Source organism: Myotis brandtii, unplaced genomic scaffold, assembly GCF_000412655.1.
Source record: "Myotis brandtii unplaced genomic scaffold, ASM41265v1 scaffold355, whole genome shotgun sequence".
In the NCBI taxonomy this organism is placed as follows: Eukaryota; Metazoa; Chordata; class Mammalia; order Chiroptera; family Vespertilionidae; genus Myotis; species Myotis brandtii.
The window spans coordinates 482,143-502,021 of NW_005363642.1; the positions used below are offsets into that span (position 1 = coordinate 482,143).

Below are 19,879 nucleotides of genomic sequence, written 5' to 3' on the forward strand. Positions count from 1 at the left end.
GACCCCCCCATGTGCGGCGCAATCGGCCCGAGGAAGCCCTATTCTTGTAGGAATCTTTCTGCAACGGGCCTCTAGTACTGTATAATTGGTAAACACATTGCAGGCTTATCTCCAAAACTTGTTGAACTGATAAGACAGGGTATCACACCTCAGTCAAGACATGGGGCATCTATGAAGACAGTTGTAGATACCCTTTACTTAGAAATGTTAACCACTTATCGCTATCAAATTGCTTAAATATAGCCTAAACTCACTCCTTGCACAGCTACATGTTGAATCTCTAGAGAATATGGAAATGTTTAGTTATCTTTAATACCTTTCATAAACTAAGAGAAGTTGTTGGTCTCAATCTTAATTTTTGAGTAATTATGGTGAACAGTAATGATTCCTTGGGGGGAGTATAAAGGAAAGGCTTCCCAGAGGGGATAGAGCAGCAGTTCTCAACCTGTGGGTCGAACGACCCTTTCACAGGGGTCGCCTAAGACCATCAGAAAACACGTATATAATTACACTATGGGCCCAGTGCACGAATTCGTGTACCTTGAAAGGAACTGTGGGCTGTGAGGCTGCGGTGGGCACAGGGGTGGTTCTTGGCCCATCCTTCATGCCCCTGCTGGCCCCTCCTGCTGTGGCCCCTGGTCCCCTCTCTGCTGGCAGCCCCACTCCCGTTGCTGCCAATTCCATGCACTGATGGTGCCGACCCTGCTTGCACCCACTCATGGTGCAGAGTGATTGGGGCCAGCATCAGCAGTGGGTGCAAGCGAGGCTGGCGCCGTCAGCGGGTGTGAGCGGTGACTGCTGCTCTGATCTCCCCTCAGGAGCAGGGGGAGGTGGAGAAGCCCTGAGGGGTGATCGGGCCGGCGCCGCCATTTGCACCCACTGACGGCGCTGAGCAATTGGGGCTGGCACCAGGTGCCAGCAGTGGGTGAGAGTGGTGGCTCCAGTGCCGCCAGTGGGTAAAGTGCAGGGCAGGACTTGTGCACGGGAGCAAAGAATTTTTAGTAACCACCAGAGGCTCGCCCTGATGACAGTGATTGGCACCCCGCCTTGGACTGGCACTCCCACTCACCTGCTTTACCATCTGGCCATGAACGACGCCCACTATGTCCTGCTCTTGCCCCCTGGTGATCAGTGCACATCATAGCGACCCGTTGTTCATTTGTTCTGCCGTTCAGTCTATTTGCTTCTTAGCCTTTTATTATATAGGGTATTGTTTTTGTGTTTAATTATGTTCAATTTGTAACAATGAAATTGGGGGTCACCACAACATAAGGAACTGTATTAAAGGGTCGCAGTATTAAGAAGGTTGAGAACCACTGGGATAGAGTGTGCCTGCTCTGTTTTTAAACTTTGACTGAGATTACCAAGTGGATTAAGTTAATCTTACACTAGCTCTATTGTGTTTAGCCATACAAGGCCATAAGGGATTGTTATGTTGGGTTATTAGGGCAAAAAAATAGTGAACAATAGTTTGTACATGGTAGAACTGCTAAGATCTACCCCTTTATCCTGCTGTTACTACAAAGAACTTAGTTAACAAATATGGCTCTATTTCACTTAGGATGAATTTCAGTAGAACAGGTATCATTAAGATATAAGCAACCTTTTGGGAAAGAATATCATGCGGAAAAGGGGTAAAGGTACTAGAGCTTAGCAAGTGACTGTAGCATTCTGGTATGGAATATATTGATCTGCATTTTTCACTGTTCATTTACTATCATGAGATAATTCGTTTTGTCTTGAAGGCTATTTTATTTGGTTTTCTGGTATATATTTTTGAAAATATTTTTGTTCCCATTTTGATTTTAGAGAGAGGAAGGGAGGAGGGAGAGAGAGGGAGAGAGAGAAACACTGATGTGAGAGAAAAATACTGATTGGTTGCTTCCCGCCTACACCCAACCAACCTGCTACCTGGCACATGCTCTGACTGGGAATCAAACCAGTGACCTTTTGGTGCATGGGTTGATGCTCAACCAATTGAGCCACACCAACTCGGGCAGTTTTCTGGTTGATGTTTTAAAAATCTGAATTATCTCAAAGGGCACAAATGGAAATACTTGTGGGTATTACTTTTAACATTTCCCCATCTATATATCTTTTTTAAATTTGTGCAGCTATCACCATTAATTCCAGAATACTTTATCACCCCAGAAGGAAAACCTATAATCATTAGTATGCTTATTTTAAATCCTCTCCCCTTTCTCACCCTCCAAATCCTCTCCCATCTTGCAACCATCAAAATGTTATCTCAAAAGTATACTCTTGCCCTCGCCATATTTGCTAAGTGGTTAGAGCATTGGCCTGCCCACGAAAGGGTTGTGGGTTTGGTTCCCAGTCAAGGCATGTACCTGAGTTGCTGGTTTGCTCCCTGGTCCTGGTCGGCAGCCCGTGTGGGAGGCAACCAATTGAGGTGTCTCTCTCACATTGGTGTTTCTCTTTCTCTCCTTATCCCCTCCCTTCCACTCTCTGAAAAGCAATGGAAAAAAATATCCTCATGTGAGGATTAAAAAAAAAAAGTACTCTTCAGGTATTTGGGGATTGATAGGTAATGGAATATATGTCAGTTAAATCCTAAATTCCACAATAAAAATTATATCCATAAAATTAAAATCCATGTTCGATATTATATTTTTATTGTTGAGTATTACAGATTTCCCCTTCCACCCTTTTTCCCTGCCCAATCCCACCCCACCCCAGACCTTCACCATCCTACTATCTGTGTCCATGGGTAATGCATATCTATCTATATAAAAGCCTAAGCAACTGGACAACCAGCCGACCAGCTGGTAGCTATGACATGCACTGACCACCAGGGGGTAGACGCTCAATGCAGGAGCTGCCCCCTGATGGTCAGAGCGCTTCCACAGCAGAAGTGCAGCTCAGCTGACAGATGGGCGCCAGACACCGGGCTCATGGATGGTGAGGGTTCATGACTGGCGAGTGCAGCTGTGGTTGCGCGAGTCTCTCCTGCCTCCACAAGTCTCTCCTCCCTCTACGGCAATGCTACCCAACGGCAGGCGCAACGGGGCTGGGCTGAGCAGGAGTGGTGTGGTGCCCGGCCCGGGCTTGGGCTCCTCCCTGGCTGCCTGCTGCTTCTCGCACTACTACATCCCCCGAGGGCTCTCAGATTGTGAGAGGGCCCAGGCCAGGCTGAGGGACCCCACTGGTGCATGAATCTGTGCATCCACCAGGCCTCTAGTATGCATATAAGTTCTTTGGTTCATCTCTTCCCACTGCCCCCCTTCTCTCTCAGACACCGGCTCATGGATGGTGAGGGTTCATGACTGGCGAGTGCAGCTGTGGTTGCGCGAGTCTCTCCTGCCTCCACAATTCTCTCCTCCCTCTATGGCAATGCTACCCAACGGCAGGTGCAACGGGGCTGGGCTGAGCAGGAGTGGTGCGGTGCCCGGCCTGGGCTTGGGCTCCTCCCTGGCTGCCTGCTGCTTCTCGCACTACTACATCCCCCGAGGGCTCTCAGATTGTGAGAGGGCCCAGGCCAGGCTGAGGGACCCCACTGGTGCATGAATCTGTGCATCCACCAGGCCTCTAGTATGCATATAAGTTCTTTGGTTCATCTCTTCCCACTGCCCCCCTTCTCTCTGAGATTCATCAGTCTGTTCCATGTTTCCATGCCTCTGGTTCTATTTTACTCATCAGTTTATTGTTCATTAGATTCCTTGTTTATTTTGATTTTTAAGATTCAATTATTGATACATATTTATTGCCATTTTATTGTTCATATTTTTTTATCTTCTTTTTTCCCTTCTTCCTCTTAAAGAATACCATTCAACATTTCATGTAATAATGGTTTGGTGGTGATGAACTCCTTTCACTTTTTCTTGTCTGTGAAGCTCTTTATCTGACTTTTCAATTCTAAATGATACCTTTGCTGGGATGTTTTTTGGTATGGGCCTCATTGGGTTTATCTTGTTTGGGACTCTACTTCCTGATCTATTTCTTTCATAAGGTAGGGGAAGTTTTCTGTCATTATTTCTTCAAATAGATTTTCAATTTCTTGCTCCTCCTCTTCTCTTTCCGACACCCCCTGATGCATATGTTGGTATGCTTGAAGTTGTCCCAGAGGCTTTTTACACTATCTTCTTATTTTTGGATATTTTTTTCTTTTTGTTTTTCTGATTGGGTGTGTTTTGCTTCCTCATATTCCAAGTCACTGATCTGATTCTTGGCATCCTCTACTCCAGGGGTCCTCAAACTACGGCCCGCGGGCCACATGCAAATACAAATATTGTATTTGTTCCCATTTTGTTTTTTTACTTCAAAATAAGATATGTGCAGTGTGCATAGGAATTTGTTCCTAGTTGTTTTTTTTAACTATAGTCCGTCCCTCCAACGGTCTGAGGGACAGTGAACTGGCCCGTTTAAAAAGTTTGAGGACCCCTGCTCTACTCTGTTGATTCACTATAAATTTTTCTTCATTTCAGTTAGTATATCCATCATTTCTGACTGGTCCCTTCTCACTAAGTTCCTTGATATTCTCACTAAGTTCCTTGAAGCTCTCATTAATTTACTTGAGCATCTTTATAATCATTGTTTTGAACTCTCTATCTAGTAGTTTGCTTCCATTTCATTTAGTTCTTTTTCTGGAATTTTCTTCTTTCGTTTGTGACATGTTTCTTTGTCTCTGCATTTTGGCTGCTTCCCTGTTTGTTTCTGTGTATTAGGTAGAGCTGCTATGTCTCCTGGAATTGATAGAGTGGCCTTGTGTAGTAGATGTTCTGTAGAGCCCAGTGACTCAGCCTCCCCAGTCACCTGAGCAGGGCATGCTAGGTATGCTCCTGTGTGAGCTATGTGCACCGTCCTGTGTAGTTTAGCCTTGATGGATGTTAGTGTCTTTGGGAGGTATTGACCCCCTGGCCAATTGGATGTGAGAACCAGCTGTGACTACAGAGGAAGTGCAGGAGACACCCCTATGGAACAATACTTGCTTCAGTGGGGCTTTGGTGCTCACTGAGTTTGCCCCTTGAGTGTGTCGCTGGTGGATGTGGTAAAGTTGTAATCTGGAGTGATCTGAAGATGTCCACCAGGTGCACAGGCGAAGGGGCCGCCCCAGAGGTGCAAATGGATAACAGATAATTTTAATTGGCAGTTGTCCTACGGGGTATGATTTTTATTAAAGTTCATGTCATACAAATGTAGTAAGTATTTTGGATAATCAGCAAGCACAGAAAAATGCAACAACTCAATAAACAGGTTGTTTTATGGTCTGCAATGCAATGAGTGAATGTGTCAGAAAACCTCCAATCTCGGTTTCTTTTTAAGCACAACGTGGAAGTTCTTGGAATCCTTTCTGATGATGTAGAAACTGATTCTGTAGCCCCAGGTGAAAACCTCAAAATCAGACTGAAAGGAATTGAAGAAGAGGAGATTCTTCCAGGATTTATACTTTGTGATCCTAATAATCTTTGTCATTCTGGACGCACATTTGATGCCCAGGTAAACCAGTTACTATAGTTATCTCAGTGATGTTTACTGTTCAAATGAAATTTAAATGTCCTTTGTTCGGGTTATTGATGACATGTCATCGTGTGTAGAAGGGGAATTGAAATAGAATAAATCGTGTGTGTGTCACAACAGCCATAAGGTATCTTACAACATAAGGTCTTCTTACTGGTTAGATAGTATTCTTTGTAAATTCCTTTTTTTCTAATCTGTTTATATCATTACTCAGTGTCTTTCACTTTAAATAGAGCAAGTTGCCTTGGAAGTCGTGGTTTGTCTGCTCCTTTAGCGCAAATAACTCTCCAAACAGAAAAACATGCCCAAATTTTTCTTATTAGTAACCTGACCCTCCCCAGGACAGTGACAGAATAAATTATTGGTGTAGCTCACAGAATTTTTCAATTCTTTTACAAAGTATAATAACTAATCAAATTAAATTCTGATGCCAGATGCAAGGTTGTTTACTTTTACTGGACCTTAGATATTGAGAAATGGATAAAACTATGATGTTCACATCTGGGGGTGGAGGGAACCCAGTAGCATGTGAGCAGTAATGATTCCTTGGGGGAGGTATAAGGGAAAGGTTTCCACTAGGGGAAAGAGTCTGCCTGCTGTTTTGCAAGTTTGGGCACTTGCCAAGAAGATCAGTAGGTTAAGGATATCAGAGTTCATTCTTTGAGGTCAAGTGACCTGACCTATCACTTCTAACACAAAAATAACTTTTAAGATGGTAAGTTATATATTCTTGTGATACTATATACACTTTAGCACATTCAGTTATTTTTTTGCCCTGGGTATAAAGATGTGAATTTTCTTTTTGTTTGACAGATAGTGATTATAGAGCACAAATCCATCATCTGCCCAGGTTATAATGCGGTGCTGCATATTCATACCTGTATTGAGGAAGTTGAAATAACAGTGAGTATTAAGATAATTGGGGGTTTTGTTTGTGTGTCTTAAGGCCATTTCATCCTAATAATTTCTTAACAACAGTAGTGATGTACTCTTATTTGCATGCCTATTCTTAAAGATTCTTTTATTTGGCATTATTCTGATGTCTTTTCATCCTTTTATCTTGGATAGGCCTTAATTTGCTTGGTAGACAAAAAATCAGGAGAAAAAAGTAAGACTCGACCCCGTTTTGTGAAACAAGATCAAGTATGCATTGCTCGCTTAAGGACAGCAGGAACCATCTGCCTTGAGACCTTTAAAGACTTCCCTCAGATGGGTCGATTTACTTTGAGAGATGAGGGTAAGCCTTAAATTGATGTGTAGTAGTATGTCTAAAATAGACTTTTCACCCGAGTACAGTTCATAGAGAACCTGGGTGCATGTTTTATGAGTTAAATGAATTGGACAACAGGTAAAATTAGCTATGCATTTTAGCAGTAATGCTCTAGAACAGCGGTTCTCAACCTGGGGGTCAAACGACCCTTTCACAGGGGCCGCCTAAGACCATCGGAAAACACATATATAAGTACATATTGTTTTTGTGATTAATCACTATGCTTGAATTATGTTCAATTTGTAACAATGAAATTGGGGGTCACCACAACATGAGGAACTGTATTAAAGGGTCGCGGCATTAGGAAGGTTGAGAACCACTACTCTAGAAGAATTTTGATATTTTTGCCAGTAGTGAGTTTTAAGAGCCATTTATTTACTATAAGCAAGACATTTCTGTGATGTAATCCTTTATAATATATGTGATTAAAACCCATCTTGCCCTTTTAAGATTTTGCAAGGTGAGCTTGAGGTACATATCTTGTCATTTTGTGGTCAGAGGAAATCATTTAAAAATCAAATATAATACATTTACTGCACTGATACGAGGGTGGGAATAAAAGGGATATATAGATTGATTGCCTTTTAACACTTTTTTTTTAGAGGGTTAATATTCATGCTCTTTTTTGAGTTAATCTGAAGAGCTGTAAGTTTTCTGTTTTGTGGCCATGAAATTCTTTGGTATCAGGGAAACAAAATGATTTTTACTAAACATTTCTCTATAGATTAATTTAGATAACTATTTTAAGATTGGAAAATTTATATAAAACTTTGGTTCCATTGAAATATAGAATACAATTGTATGTTCTAATTCCATTCAGCAAAAAATTGACTATATTGCAAGTCAAAAACTGTGCTTAGCACTGGAAATATAATGATAAATATGGTTGCTGCACCTTAGTTCTAGTTCAGGGAAATCTTTATAAAGACACTATAGAGTTCTTAAAATTTTTTATTTTAAAAATCTGCTTGGTGTTAGTGAAATTCACTGATTACTGGGTTGTCCTATTAATATTACAAAATTAGCCCAACTGGCCTGTGGCTCAGCGGTTGAGTGTCACCTATGAGCCAGGAGGTCACGGTTCGATTCCCAGACAGAGCACATGACCGGGTTGTGGGCTAGATCCCCAGTGTGGGCAGTGAAGGAGGCAGCCAATCAATGATTCTCTCTCATCATTGATGTTTCTATCTCTTTCTCCCTCTCCCTCTTAAAACAAAAATATATTTAAAAATATATATATATATCAAAATTACAGAGGAAATTAACGTAGCATGAATTTTTAACCCCCAATAATTACTTTTTCCTAAATATAGTGGAACCTCGTTTATCGAATTTCATTCCAAAAGGCTGCTCAAGAAGTGATTTGTTCGAAAACTGAATCGTTTTTCCCCATTAGAAATTATGTAAATTGAATTAATTCATTCCAAACCCCCAAATGATTCTGTTTCAACTTTTCTTATATACAGTACATGTTTAATGTACTGTTTAATTTATAAATAAATACTACTTTTCTTAAATTTATCAAACCACCCCCTACTAGCCTTAAAGGAATTTTTTTCTGTATCATTGCCTCCGAAATGCTATCACCAGCTAACTGCTTTTCCTTTATCCAAATTTGATTGCTGTTTGTGAGCACTTTCAGACCCTTGGCAACATTAGCACTCTTTTTACCTGTGAAATGTGACTAGGGGTGAAAAGGTTGAATTAGGAGATGTTGCTGTTGATAACAGTTTTTTTATATTACTTGCTTTATTGTTATAAGTATATTATTTCAGAAATAAAATTTTATAAAAAATGTGGACACAATCAATAACTAATAAGAATTTACCTAAAGTATGGAATTCAGAGTCTAATGGACTGACCACTCTCTGACTCAAGAAAAAGGCTATGCTGGTTAGGTTTTTAAAGTAGCTCACGTTGAAACACAACACACTTCTGTCTTCTATGCCAAAACATTTCACCGCTAGGACATAGATGACTGAGTGAAGCTAAGAGCTCTAACTCTGAGAACCAGGGATCTCTTCTTTTGAACCATCTCTGAGTGTATCACTCAGGGGATGAGGATGATCTTTCCTTTCTCAGCCTCTAAGACCTAAAGTGTCTTGAGCAGCAACTCTGCCTTGGTCGGCAAACTGTGGCTCGCGGGCCACATGCGGCTCTTTGGCCCCTTTAGTGTGGCTCTTCCTAAGCCTTAGGAGTACCCTAATTAAGTTAATAACAATGTACCTACCTATATAGTTTAAGTTTAAAAAATTTGGCTCTCAAAAGAAATTTCAGTCGTTGTACTGTTGATATTTGGCTCTGTTGACTAATGAGTTTGCCGACCACTGGGCGAGGGCAACATTAGCATTCTGTCCTTTGCTTGTTGTCTGAGACCCTTTTTGTCATGCTGAAGTATCAGCATGAAAGGATTGTCAGGTGGAAAACCCAGACATTTCTTTTTCTGTGAACATCTTGGTCAAGAACCATATTGTTCAAGATGGGAGACCTTCGAGAAATGAGGTTTCACTGTAGTAGGTTGATTTTTAGTTTTTTTTCCCCCATAAGACGGAGAGCCCCTTTAACATCTTTGAGATAATTCATACTATGAAATAGACCTGTTTTAAGTGTACAATGCAATGAATTTTAATATCTTTACAGAGTTGTGCAGTCATCACATTCTAATTTTAGAATGTTTATTATAGCTAAAAAGAAGCCCTTATACCTATTTACAGTTATCTCCTACTCCTACCCCCAGACCTAGGCAATCACGGCATTTTTTTATATTTGCCTTATTGGATAAGCTATATAAATAGAACATAAAATTTGTGGTCTTTAGTGTCTAGTTTATTCCACTCAGTATGGTGTGTGTGTTTTTAAAAATCTTCATTGGAGGGTGGCTTTTAAACAAATTATTTTTAGGGAGAGGAAGGAGAAAAAGGGAAATATCAATTTGAGAGAGACATCGATCAGTTGCCTCCCGTATATGTCCAATAGAACCTGCAACCTAGATATGTGCTGCCCTGACCAGGAGTCAAAACCACAACCTTTTGGTGTACGGGTTGACGCTCCAACCAACTGAGCCACCAGGCCAGGGCCACTCAGTATGTTTTTTGAGATTCAACCATGTTATATATCGTGTATTGTATATAAATCATTCCTTTTTGTTGCCAAATAGTATTCAAGTGTACTAATATTCCACATTTTACTTTTTCTAAGAGATTTTTTTTTAATCCTCACTGGAAGATACTTTTCCATTGATTTTTAGAGAGAGGGAAAGACAGAGAGAAATATTGATGTGAGAGAAACATTGATTGGTTGCCTCCTGCATGTGTTCTGACCAGGGCCCCTGGGCCAGGGAGGAGCCTGCAATCAAGGTACATGCCCTTGACCAGAATCAAACTTGGGACCCTTAGATGTGCAGGCTGACACTCTATCCACTGAACCAAACCAGGTAGGGCAAGAGATTTCTTATATAGGAAATCATGTCTTTTTTTCAGCCTCTCTCCCTCTCCCCCTCAAAAGATCCACTTATTAAGACTTCTTAATCAGAAATCATGTCTTTGTTGTCAGCAAGACGCTTTTTGTCATGCTGAGGTATCAGCATGAAAGGGTTGTCAGATCCAAAACTGAAGTTAATACTTCACATTGTAAAAATTAAGATTTAAATTAATAACCTTTAAATACCTTAGATGGCTTTGCTGTTAACTACTGAAAAAGTTTTTTTGTTTTTGTTTCATTTTCAGGTAAGACCATTGCAATTGGAAAAGTTCTGAAACTGGTTCCAGAGAAAGACTAAGCATTTTCTTGATGACCCTGCACAATACTGTGAGGAAAATTGACTGCAAAAGCCTACTTCACACCGCCTTCTCATATTTTCTGCCCATTGACAAACCTCTCCCCATATTTTGCAAGACAAAATTCACAGCAAAAGTCCACATTATGTCAGCTTTCTCATATTGAGAGCTCTGCTATGCCACTGTTGAATTTTTCCCAATATTTTTTTCTTCCCCCCTCAAACTGCTTCCTTGGACAGATTTGGCAATAGCTTTGTAAGTGATGTGGACATAATTGCCTACAATAATGAAAACCTATAGAAATTTTTTAATTTTTCATTTTCCCCTTAGGCATACATAGTCTTTTTCCCCCCCAGGCAGATCATTCTGAGTGTGCGAGTGTGTGTGCACATGTTACGAAGACAACTACCATGTTAATAAAATATTCAATTTGAAACCCTTTTCGGTATTTGAATTGCTTTTGAATAATGTTTTTTATCTGGATATAACATTGTTGCATTAGCTTTTTAACGTTACCAAGTAATTGAATGCATTTTATTACTTGGACTTTTCTAAACTCTTGCCCTATCCACTACTTTAAATGAGGCATTTACAAACAGTATTCAAGTTTGTATTAAAGGAAAGAATTAGTTTGACCTCTTTTTGATGGTAATGCATACATATAATTAAATACCTTTCTGTAACTGTGACACTGCTTTATTAGATCTATCAGTTATTTTTGGTCAATTTATATTTTAACATTATTTCTTAAACACAGTAAATTGTTTTAAAATAAAAGCATACTGTAGTTTTTATAAGAAAGTATAATTGTACCCCTACAATAAATTCCATTACCATGTTAAATTAGTGGAATTTACAATAAAGAAAGCATGGTGAGACCTGGCAAAAATGCCTCCTTTAGAATTTATAAGAGCTGCATGCATCTAGTAAGAAGATTATCAATTGGAAGTGCCAGATCTACAAATTACTCATTTTACTATTTGTATCACTGATTTTAAACGTTTGGGTGTTCCTTGCTGGTTAACGATAAATCTCATCCAGCAACTAAATGAACGCATTCTTAGGAACCATCAGAATTTGCACAGATTACAGTTAACAGTGATAAGTAGAATCAAGCACAGTATAAGCTTTTTTCAACTATTTGAAATTGTTTTCTTAAACATAAAGCTGAAATTTGTTAAACTATGATTTGGATGAACCACAATGTAGCATTGTGGTGGTTTTTAGATTGAAGGATGACTTTCTGCTACAACTCATGACTTTGACATTTTTAATGAGAATAAATGGGAAATGGAAAAGAATTTCTCAGTTTATTGGAAGCCCCCCTTGATTTTGAGTGTTGCCATTTATTGAAGACTTGGCCTTTTTTAGATTATAATTTATCTCTAAATAAGATACACTGTAATTATTTATTTAATGCATTAATTTAATTCCCTGAAGTCTTCCTTAGAAAAGAAAAGCCTAGTCAAACTGTAATTCCAGTCACAAAACCTGAAACTTAATTTAACTCTTGTTTTCTTAACTATAGAAATCCCATTCATCTCATGAATGGGCTATATTTTATGAACAGAGCTACATTATTCTCTTGCAGCTTCCTGTAACTATACTCATGGCTATTAAATTGCATGAATTTTAATTCTATTATGTCTGCACATCTCTGGGCTTTTATTTTTCTGGGAAATATGGGAATTTTAATCAGTACATAATAACTTTTTGTACTTCCAAGTTAATAACAGAATAGTAGTAATTGCTTGGATTTTAATGAATCTTTAAAAACTCAAGAGTTGTTAAAATTACTTCTAAAGATAGAGTTCCATTTTTAAATTGAACACATTTTAAAAACCAGTTATGCTTGCTATTAAGACATTTACATTTTTAGAATATTATGTGCATGTTGCCAACACTCTTAAGTAAAACATGGCTATCAACTGTCAACTGTGAAGGGCCTACATCTAAAATGTAATTATGGAAGAAAAACTTCATGAATTCTTGCACATTTGTGCAAATAATTATTTAACAATAATCTCATTGTTAAATTAACCAACACCATATGCTTTATGAGCTTTGACATTTTTTAGAGAAGTATTCTTAAAGTTGCTGCATTTTAAATTAATTACAATGGATAGTTATTTGGATGGGGAAATAAATGCCTGAAATAAACTGGCAGTGTGTGGTGATGTTGGACCTTTAAAAAGCAATACAGATTCCTATGCTGTCATTTTGTCTTCTGCAAGTGCAGGTTTGTTTATATGGTTGACAATGCAAAAATAGAGGACAATTGGCAGCAGATTTGGGATATTACAGACCTAAACATTTCATCTTTAGCATAAATGTGTTAGAACAATTGTCTTTGCATCTTTTTACATTACTGATGTTGTTTATACAACTTTCATGCTAGATTATTTAATTATAGTTTTTTAAAATTAATTAACTGAATTTAAGAGAAGAAAGATACCATTGAAATAAATGTCTAAGTAATTGCTATTCTAAACCCTTATTTCTTACTGTGGGGGGCTGGTATAGTATCTATTCCTTGCTTTTCATTTGCAAAAAAGGACTTGCCCAGTGAAAAATCTATGTAAAATCAAAAGAGTTGAACTGAGTATGTACTGCCATGAACTTAATGTAAACAAATAGTAAAGTTGTTGAATTAAGCCCATGTACATTTGTTTGTTTGAATTGAAAGTCTTGATATATGTGATAATTGAATGTAAAAACTTTGTAAATTGTAAAAAAGTCCAGGTTGTTCACTGTAACGAGGCAATTAATACTTGTCTGCTAGTTATATAGAGTACAAGAACTGCTTTACAATATGGGATGTACTTTGAGCGTGATGCCATCCTATCAGCTGAGTGCTGCAGATATTTTGGGTCATAGTTTCAACCAAATGCAGTTTTGTAATCCAAGAAAAAGGTGAACCTATGGTCAAAAACTGCTTCCATGATGAACTTTTGAAAAAAGTCAGCTAAACTCCCTGGCAATCTTCAGGAACACTATTTATGACTAATTACTCCGTGATCTTTGATGACTATTCTACATGACAGCACTATAGCACCTTTCATCATTGGCATGGACTTCCTCATTGACTGCTGCTTCATGGATGGTAGCTTCATTGCTTTGGGTAGGGATTTAAGGTAGTCAAGGGACAAATACACAGTTTTTATTACAGCTCTTAACATCAGGCAACTATCAACCTTTAAAATCTTTGTGAAAATTCTGGTTCCAGCACTATAGCTCTGATTGTAGGTTAAGTGTTATATTCAGTGTTGGCCTACCTTATCAGAATAAACTGTGCTATCAATCCTCTCACAGATATATGTAAGGTAGATAGCAATCAATAGGATTTAGGGGACGATTTTCTGTCTCCAAATAATACAGCTTTTATTTCCTCCAGCAAATTTCTCAGTGATTCTAGCAGATAGCATCTAATACATTCATGATCTTGTTTCTTTCTTTAGAGATTGTGCCATGGCATCAACTTGTTAAATAAATGTAATTACATAGCACAACTCAAAAGACTAGATTTAAATTTAGCAGCCAGTTGGTGATATTAGATTTGATAGTAAATGGAACAGAAGTGTTCTTATATTCCTGTAGTAGTTCAGTGGACCCCATTTGAACCAATTTACTGTTGGAATTCAGACAGGGTAGATTTGGTTCAACTTGTAATGGTTTTGGCTCTAAGATATTCTTGATTTTCAATATCCTAGAACATATTAAGTCTTCCCTTCAATAAATACACTTTCACATACCTCTAATTCTATGCTTCCTTGAAACAGTAATATGCTAGCAAGTTGTTTACTAAGGAATGTTATAAGGGCCCTGGAGGAAATGGTGACTAAAACCTTTATGTTCTCGAACATAAGGGAAAAGCAGAGGCACCATGTCTGATTAGGCAGAAAATTACACAGAATTTCTTAAGCAACTCTTGGGATGGCAACTGCCTTTTCTGCCTTGTCACACATGCTACTGTGCCATTTAAAAATTAACGTGGAAACCTCAGGTTTGTCCCCTCTGCCAGGCACATTAGCTTAGTGCTTCAGATGTCAGCCCAAGTCCCTGCTACCTCCTTTCCTGCTGCCCTGGAAGAGTATTTGTGCTGGAGCTGGAACTCCTGCATTCATTCCTCAGGTGATCATCCACATGAATTAGGTGAAACAGGTCTGAGCTTTGAAGGTGCATTTTAAGAACTCGCAGTGGGCTCACAGAAATCGACACATCTTAGCTAGTTTCTTCTGTTCTAAAGGAAATGTGGATCTCTGCATTTTAAGAACTCGCAGTGGGCTCGCAGAAATCGACACATCTTAGTTAGCTAGTTTCTTCTGTTCTAAAGGAAATGTGGATCTCTTTCAGGCCAAGGTTTAGAATCTAGTTTTCACTAGATAGCAGGTTAGTACCTAGTTCTCATTTATATTTAAAAAAGAGGTGGGGGGGGGGGCTAATTAGGTTTGCTGGTTTTTTAAGAAACTAAATTCCAAAGCATGGCAGAATGCTATAGGTAGGAATTAGGGGAATCCAAGGTAAAGAAACATTTTTCTTATGATTTGTAGCTACCTACTGTGCCTGAATTGGTGCCTGTGTGAGGATTAAGCCCTTAGTCTGCTCTTGCAATTACTCAAATGACAAGTTTAAAAATACTTGCTTTTGTAATAATAAAAATTGTCACCTACTGTTTTGAAGAATTTGTCTGTTTGTTTATAATTACCTGCATTATATCAATTGTCTGTACAATCCTTTTTTTTTGTATCAAGTATTGGAACCATTTACTAGCATGGACCTAATTAGATGGATCTAATAAGCTCTGTCACATAAGGAATTTACAAACGTGGTCTGCTTGCATATAGTATGCAAGGCCTTTGTACAGTGCATGATTTTGTATCAAGTATTGGAACCATTTACCAGCATGGACCTAATTAGATGGATCTAATAAGCTGTCACATAAGGAATTTACAAACGTGGTCTGATTGCATATAGTATGCAAGGCCTTTGTACAGTGCATGATTCTTAACAAAACAGCAACCTGATAGGAAGTTACAGATGCTTAACAATAAATCAAATAACTATATAACAGTATGTGGCTTATGTGAACAGAATTGAGGGAACATCAATGATTCTGCCAAAACTACAAACTTCTATTGTTCAGAATTTTAAATAATGATCAAGAGACCATATAGTACTTGTCCTTCTTTACAGTAGAAAGGCAAAAAGAAATTACTGATAAACAGGCATTATACATTTCCGTATATACTCATCTTTTATTATGGAGTTAGGATGAGTTCTTGTTTAACATTAGGTGAAGGCAATCACTTCAGGGTTTTGCTCCTCAATATCTAGTATGGGTGTTTGACATTAAATGAATCTTAGCTTAAAACTTATGAGCAAGTTTGCCATGAAAGCAGGGGTTCATGTGAAAGTTCTAAATAAATGGTTTGACATTTCCCACACTTTTCAATGGCCAGCTCTCCAACTCAGTCCATCAAACATTGGGTTTGTTGTTGAAAAAACAACTTTCTTAAATGTGTTTGGGCATCCAACCATACATAGGCAATGTACTGCAGTGAGCAGAAAACTGATGGTAGAGAATTTTACACTTCTTGACCCATGAGACCCCTTTCAGAGACGTTCTCTGAAAAACAGCATCAATACCTTGGATACTGTAGATTTGTAGTGAAGAACTATATACCTCCCAATCTAGAATAAACGATGGCCATTAGAAGTGTATGCTCTAATTACCTTATTTTCTTCCCAAGAGTCTTAGTCCGTACATATTAATTTTTTAAAAATAATTCATGCCCTGGTTGGTGTGGCTTGGTTGGAGCATCATCCTGAGTACACTGAAGTCGGGTTCTATTCTCAATCAGGGCACATATCCAGGTTGTAGGTTTGATCCCAGGTGGGGGCACATTCGGAAGGCAACCAATCAATGTTTCTCCTTCCCCTCCCTCTCTAAAATCAACAACAAAAAATCCTTGGCGCCGAAACCGGTTTGGCTCAGTAGATAGAGCGTCGGCCTGCGGACTGAAAGGTCCCAGGTTCGATTCCGGTCAAGGGCATGTACCTGGGTTGCGGGCACATCTCCAGTGGGAGATGTGCAGGAGGCAGCTGATCGATGTTTCTGACTATCTCTCTCCTTCCTCTCTGTAAAAAATCAATAAAATATATATTTTTTAAAAATCCTTGGATGAGGATTTTTAAAAAAGTATTTTGCCCTAGCTAGTTTGGCTCAGTGAACAGAGCGTCAGCCCACAGACTGAAGGGTCCCAAGTTCAATTCCAGTTAAGGGCATGTACCTCAGTTGCAGGCTTGATTCCCAGCCCTGGTCGGGGTGTGTGTGGGAGGCAACCAATCAATGTGTCTCTCTCACATCGATGTTTCTTTCTCTCTGTTTCTCTCCCTCCCTTCCACTCGCTGAAAAAAAATCAATGGAAAAATATCCTCAAAGGGGGATTAACAACAAAAAGGAGTAATTCACATATTTGGTTCAAGATACTTACACAGGGTGTCCCCCCAAAATGTATATATACACTTTGAATAACTATTCACTCCAACAGGTTAAATATGAAGAAAGAAACATCAATTGAGCTATCAGCTGTTAAGTGTGTGTACATTTTTTTGGGACTCCCTGTATTTAGTTTTCCTTTATCACCATTGGCTCTAATATAACTACCTGTAGTATTCCTTTACAAGCACTGTTTATGACTTTGGATGTTACAAAGATCACTCCAACTGAAGGACAGAGAATGGACTACAAGATGCAAAACTGGAGGAAAAAAATGATGCCCTACACTACTACGTAGAAGGGATAAGTTCAAGAGATATTTAATAGGAATAAACAAGATTTTATTATTGACTATATTTGGGGGATGAGAAAAGATTAACTCCCATATTCTGGGCAACTAGGCTGTTGGGGGTGCCAATGACAGAGAAAACAGAAGGAGCACTTCGAGGGAAAGATAATGAGCTCGAATGCTGAGTATGAAGCTCTAATAGGACTTCTACATCAACGGTTGATGAGTTTCAAGATGGGAGGTCTGCAAATTTCTATTATCTGTTGAGGGATAACAAATCACCCCAAACTCAACGGCTTAAAAAACATTATCTTGCCCTGGCCGGTTTGGCTCAGTGGATGGGGCGTCGGCCTGCGGACTGGAGGGGCCCCGGCTCGGTTCTGGTCAAGGGCATGTATCTTGGTTGCGGGAACATCCCCAGTGGGGAGTGTGTGGGGGGCAGCTGATCAATGTTTCTAGCTCTTTGTCCCTCTCCCTTCCTCTCTGTAAAAAAATCAATAAAATATACTTAAAAAACTAAACAAAACATTATCTTGTTACTAAACAAGGACTGGCCGCCCATTGCATACAGAAGCCAATATTATGACATTGGCTTTTGAGAAAATGTTTTATTGTGAAGTCACCAGCAAGGAGACAGAAAACAAGGCTCAAATCTCTTCTAATCCAGGTGAGTTTTAAGAGGTTAGGAGAAAGAAGACTGGTATATAAAAGCACTGGCAGGGCAAGTTTTGATTGAAGAGCTTTGGACCTTGGCCATTTGTTGAAAGATATGGTAAGGGGCTTCAGCACCAGATCTTCCTGGGACAACCGACCCTTTGCTTCTGAAAGGGTTCCAGAGTTCAAGTTTTGGTCATGTCCCAGTCGTTTTGTTCTGGGAGGTGGGGGGAAGGGCAGCTTTGGTTCTGGGTGCAACTAGAGGTCAAATTGTCTCCTCTGAACATGCTTCAGCTGCATGACTTGTGGTTTTGGTTTGTGTCTCTGAAAAGCAACTCAATATCTTGTTAGAAATAGGACAGAGCCTGTCTGAACTGATTCTGCAGTTACAATCACTTTATGGGTCAGGAATTTGGAAGCAACATAGCTAAATGGTTCTGGCTCGGGGTTTCTCAAGACTTTGAAGTTATCTCAAGGTCTGATTGAGGAAGAATCCACTTCCAAGCTCACTCACATGGTTGCTGGCAGGTTGCTTGAGGAGCCTTAAGACACGGTAGCTAACTTCACTCAGAGCAAGTAATATGAAGGAAAGAGAGAGCAGGAGAGATGGAGGGAAAAAGAACACTCCGGGCAGAAACTATAGTCTTTATAACTTAATCTCAGAAGTGACATCCTTTCTGCTACATTCTATTTGATAGAACCAAGTCATTAAGTCCAGCCCACACTCAATATCAAAGAATTTGTGAGCATGACATTTTTTAAACCACCACAATACCACATCCAAATTATTAACCTTCCTAAAGCACAGTTCATCACCACCTCCTCTTCTTTTCTTAGCACCAGTTCAAAAACCTTGTACGATTCCTCCAGAGTATAAACCCTCAGCTAGACAACAAAAATTCCTTAACCTACTCTTCTAGCCTCATCTCCCATTCCTCCCCTCTGCACATTCCTGATCCCGCTACTTACTACTTGCAAACACCACCGTGCACCTTCTCCTGTCTTCATACCATTCCCCTGGCCTACCAGCCTGGTTCTCAAACTTGAATGCAGGCGACACATCTGACCGCCCTAAGGCTCTTAACACATACTAGAAAAACTGATAAATGAAGCCGAATGTAACAATTCATAATCTTGTGCTCAAACTAGTTTCACCTTACACTAGATTCTAGAATAGATAAGTGAGAGTAAGTAACAGAGATTTAAGAAAATTTCTTCTAAAATGGATCGAAGACAAAGTCATTATTAGAGATCAGCCAAATACCCCATTCCTCCACCTTTGGCAATGTGGAAGGAGCATTTTTGGGGGGAAAACAACTGATATGGAAAGTCTCCTCTCATTCCTTCTCTCTCAAACATTTCCACAGCTAGTTCCAAAAAGACTACAACCATCCATCCTGAAGGTCCATTGAAAAGCTCCTAAAAAGAAAAAACAAAAACAAAAGAAAAACGTCTCCTCTCATTCCTTCTCTCTCAAACATTTCCACAGCTAGTTCCAAAAAGACTACAACCATCCATCCTGAAGGTCCATTGAAAAGCTCCTAAAAAGAAAAAACAAAAACAACGAAGAAAAACTCCCAAATAAACTATTTTTTATCTACATGCTGGAAGGACATTCCGAGTTAAAACAGATGAGGCAGAGCATTCTGTACTGACTTGGCCAACCTCCAAGACACATTAAGAGAAAAAAACCGCCCGGGCCCGTGTTTCCCAGTGGTTAGAGCGTGGCCACGCGCACCCAAGGGTCGCGGGTTCTTCCAGGTCAAGGGCACTCACTACCTGGGTTGCTGGTTCACTCTGGGGGCGCGCACAGGAGACAGCCAGGCAATGTGTCTCTCTCTCACATCAATGTAAAGAGAGAGAAAGAGAAAAAGTCAACGTACAAAACAATAAGTAGACTTGGCTACACTTGTTAA

At 39.4% G+C, this 19,879-nt stretch overlaps 1 protein-coding gene across 3 annotated transcripts in view; it reads left to right on the forward strand.

Moving 5' to 3' along the window:
• Nucleotides 1–10,962, forward strand: part of GSPT1 (G1 to S phase transition 1) — a 61,054-nt gene extending 50,092 nt beyond the window's left edge. For all 3 annotated transcript variants that reach the window (XM_014544171.1, XM_014544170.1, XM_014544172.1), the window contains 4 exons: nucleotides 5,281–5,454; nucleotides 6,289–6,378; nucleotides 6,544–6,712; nucleotides 10,471–10,962. In XM_014544171.1, the coding sequence (XP_014399657.1) occupies nucleotides 5,281–5,454; nucleotides 6,289–6,378; nucleotides 6,544–6,712; nucleotides 10,471–10,523 (486 nt within the window). In that variant the 3' untranslated portion in view covers nucleotides 10,524–10,962. The remainder of the gene's footprint in view (nucleotides 1–5,280; nucleotides 5,455–6,288; nucleotides 6,379–6,543; nucleotides 6,713–10,470) is intronic.
• Nucleotides 10,963–19,879: the final 8,917 nt, after the last annotated feature.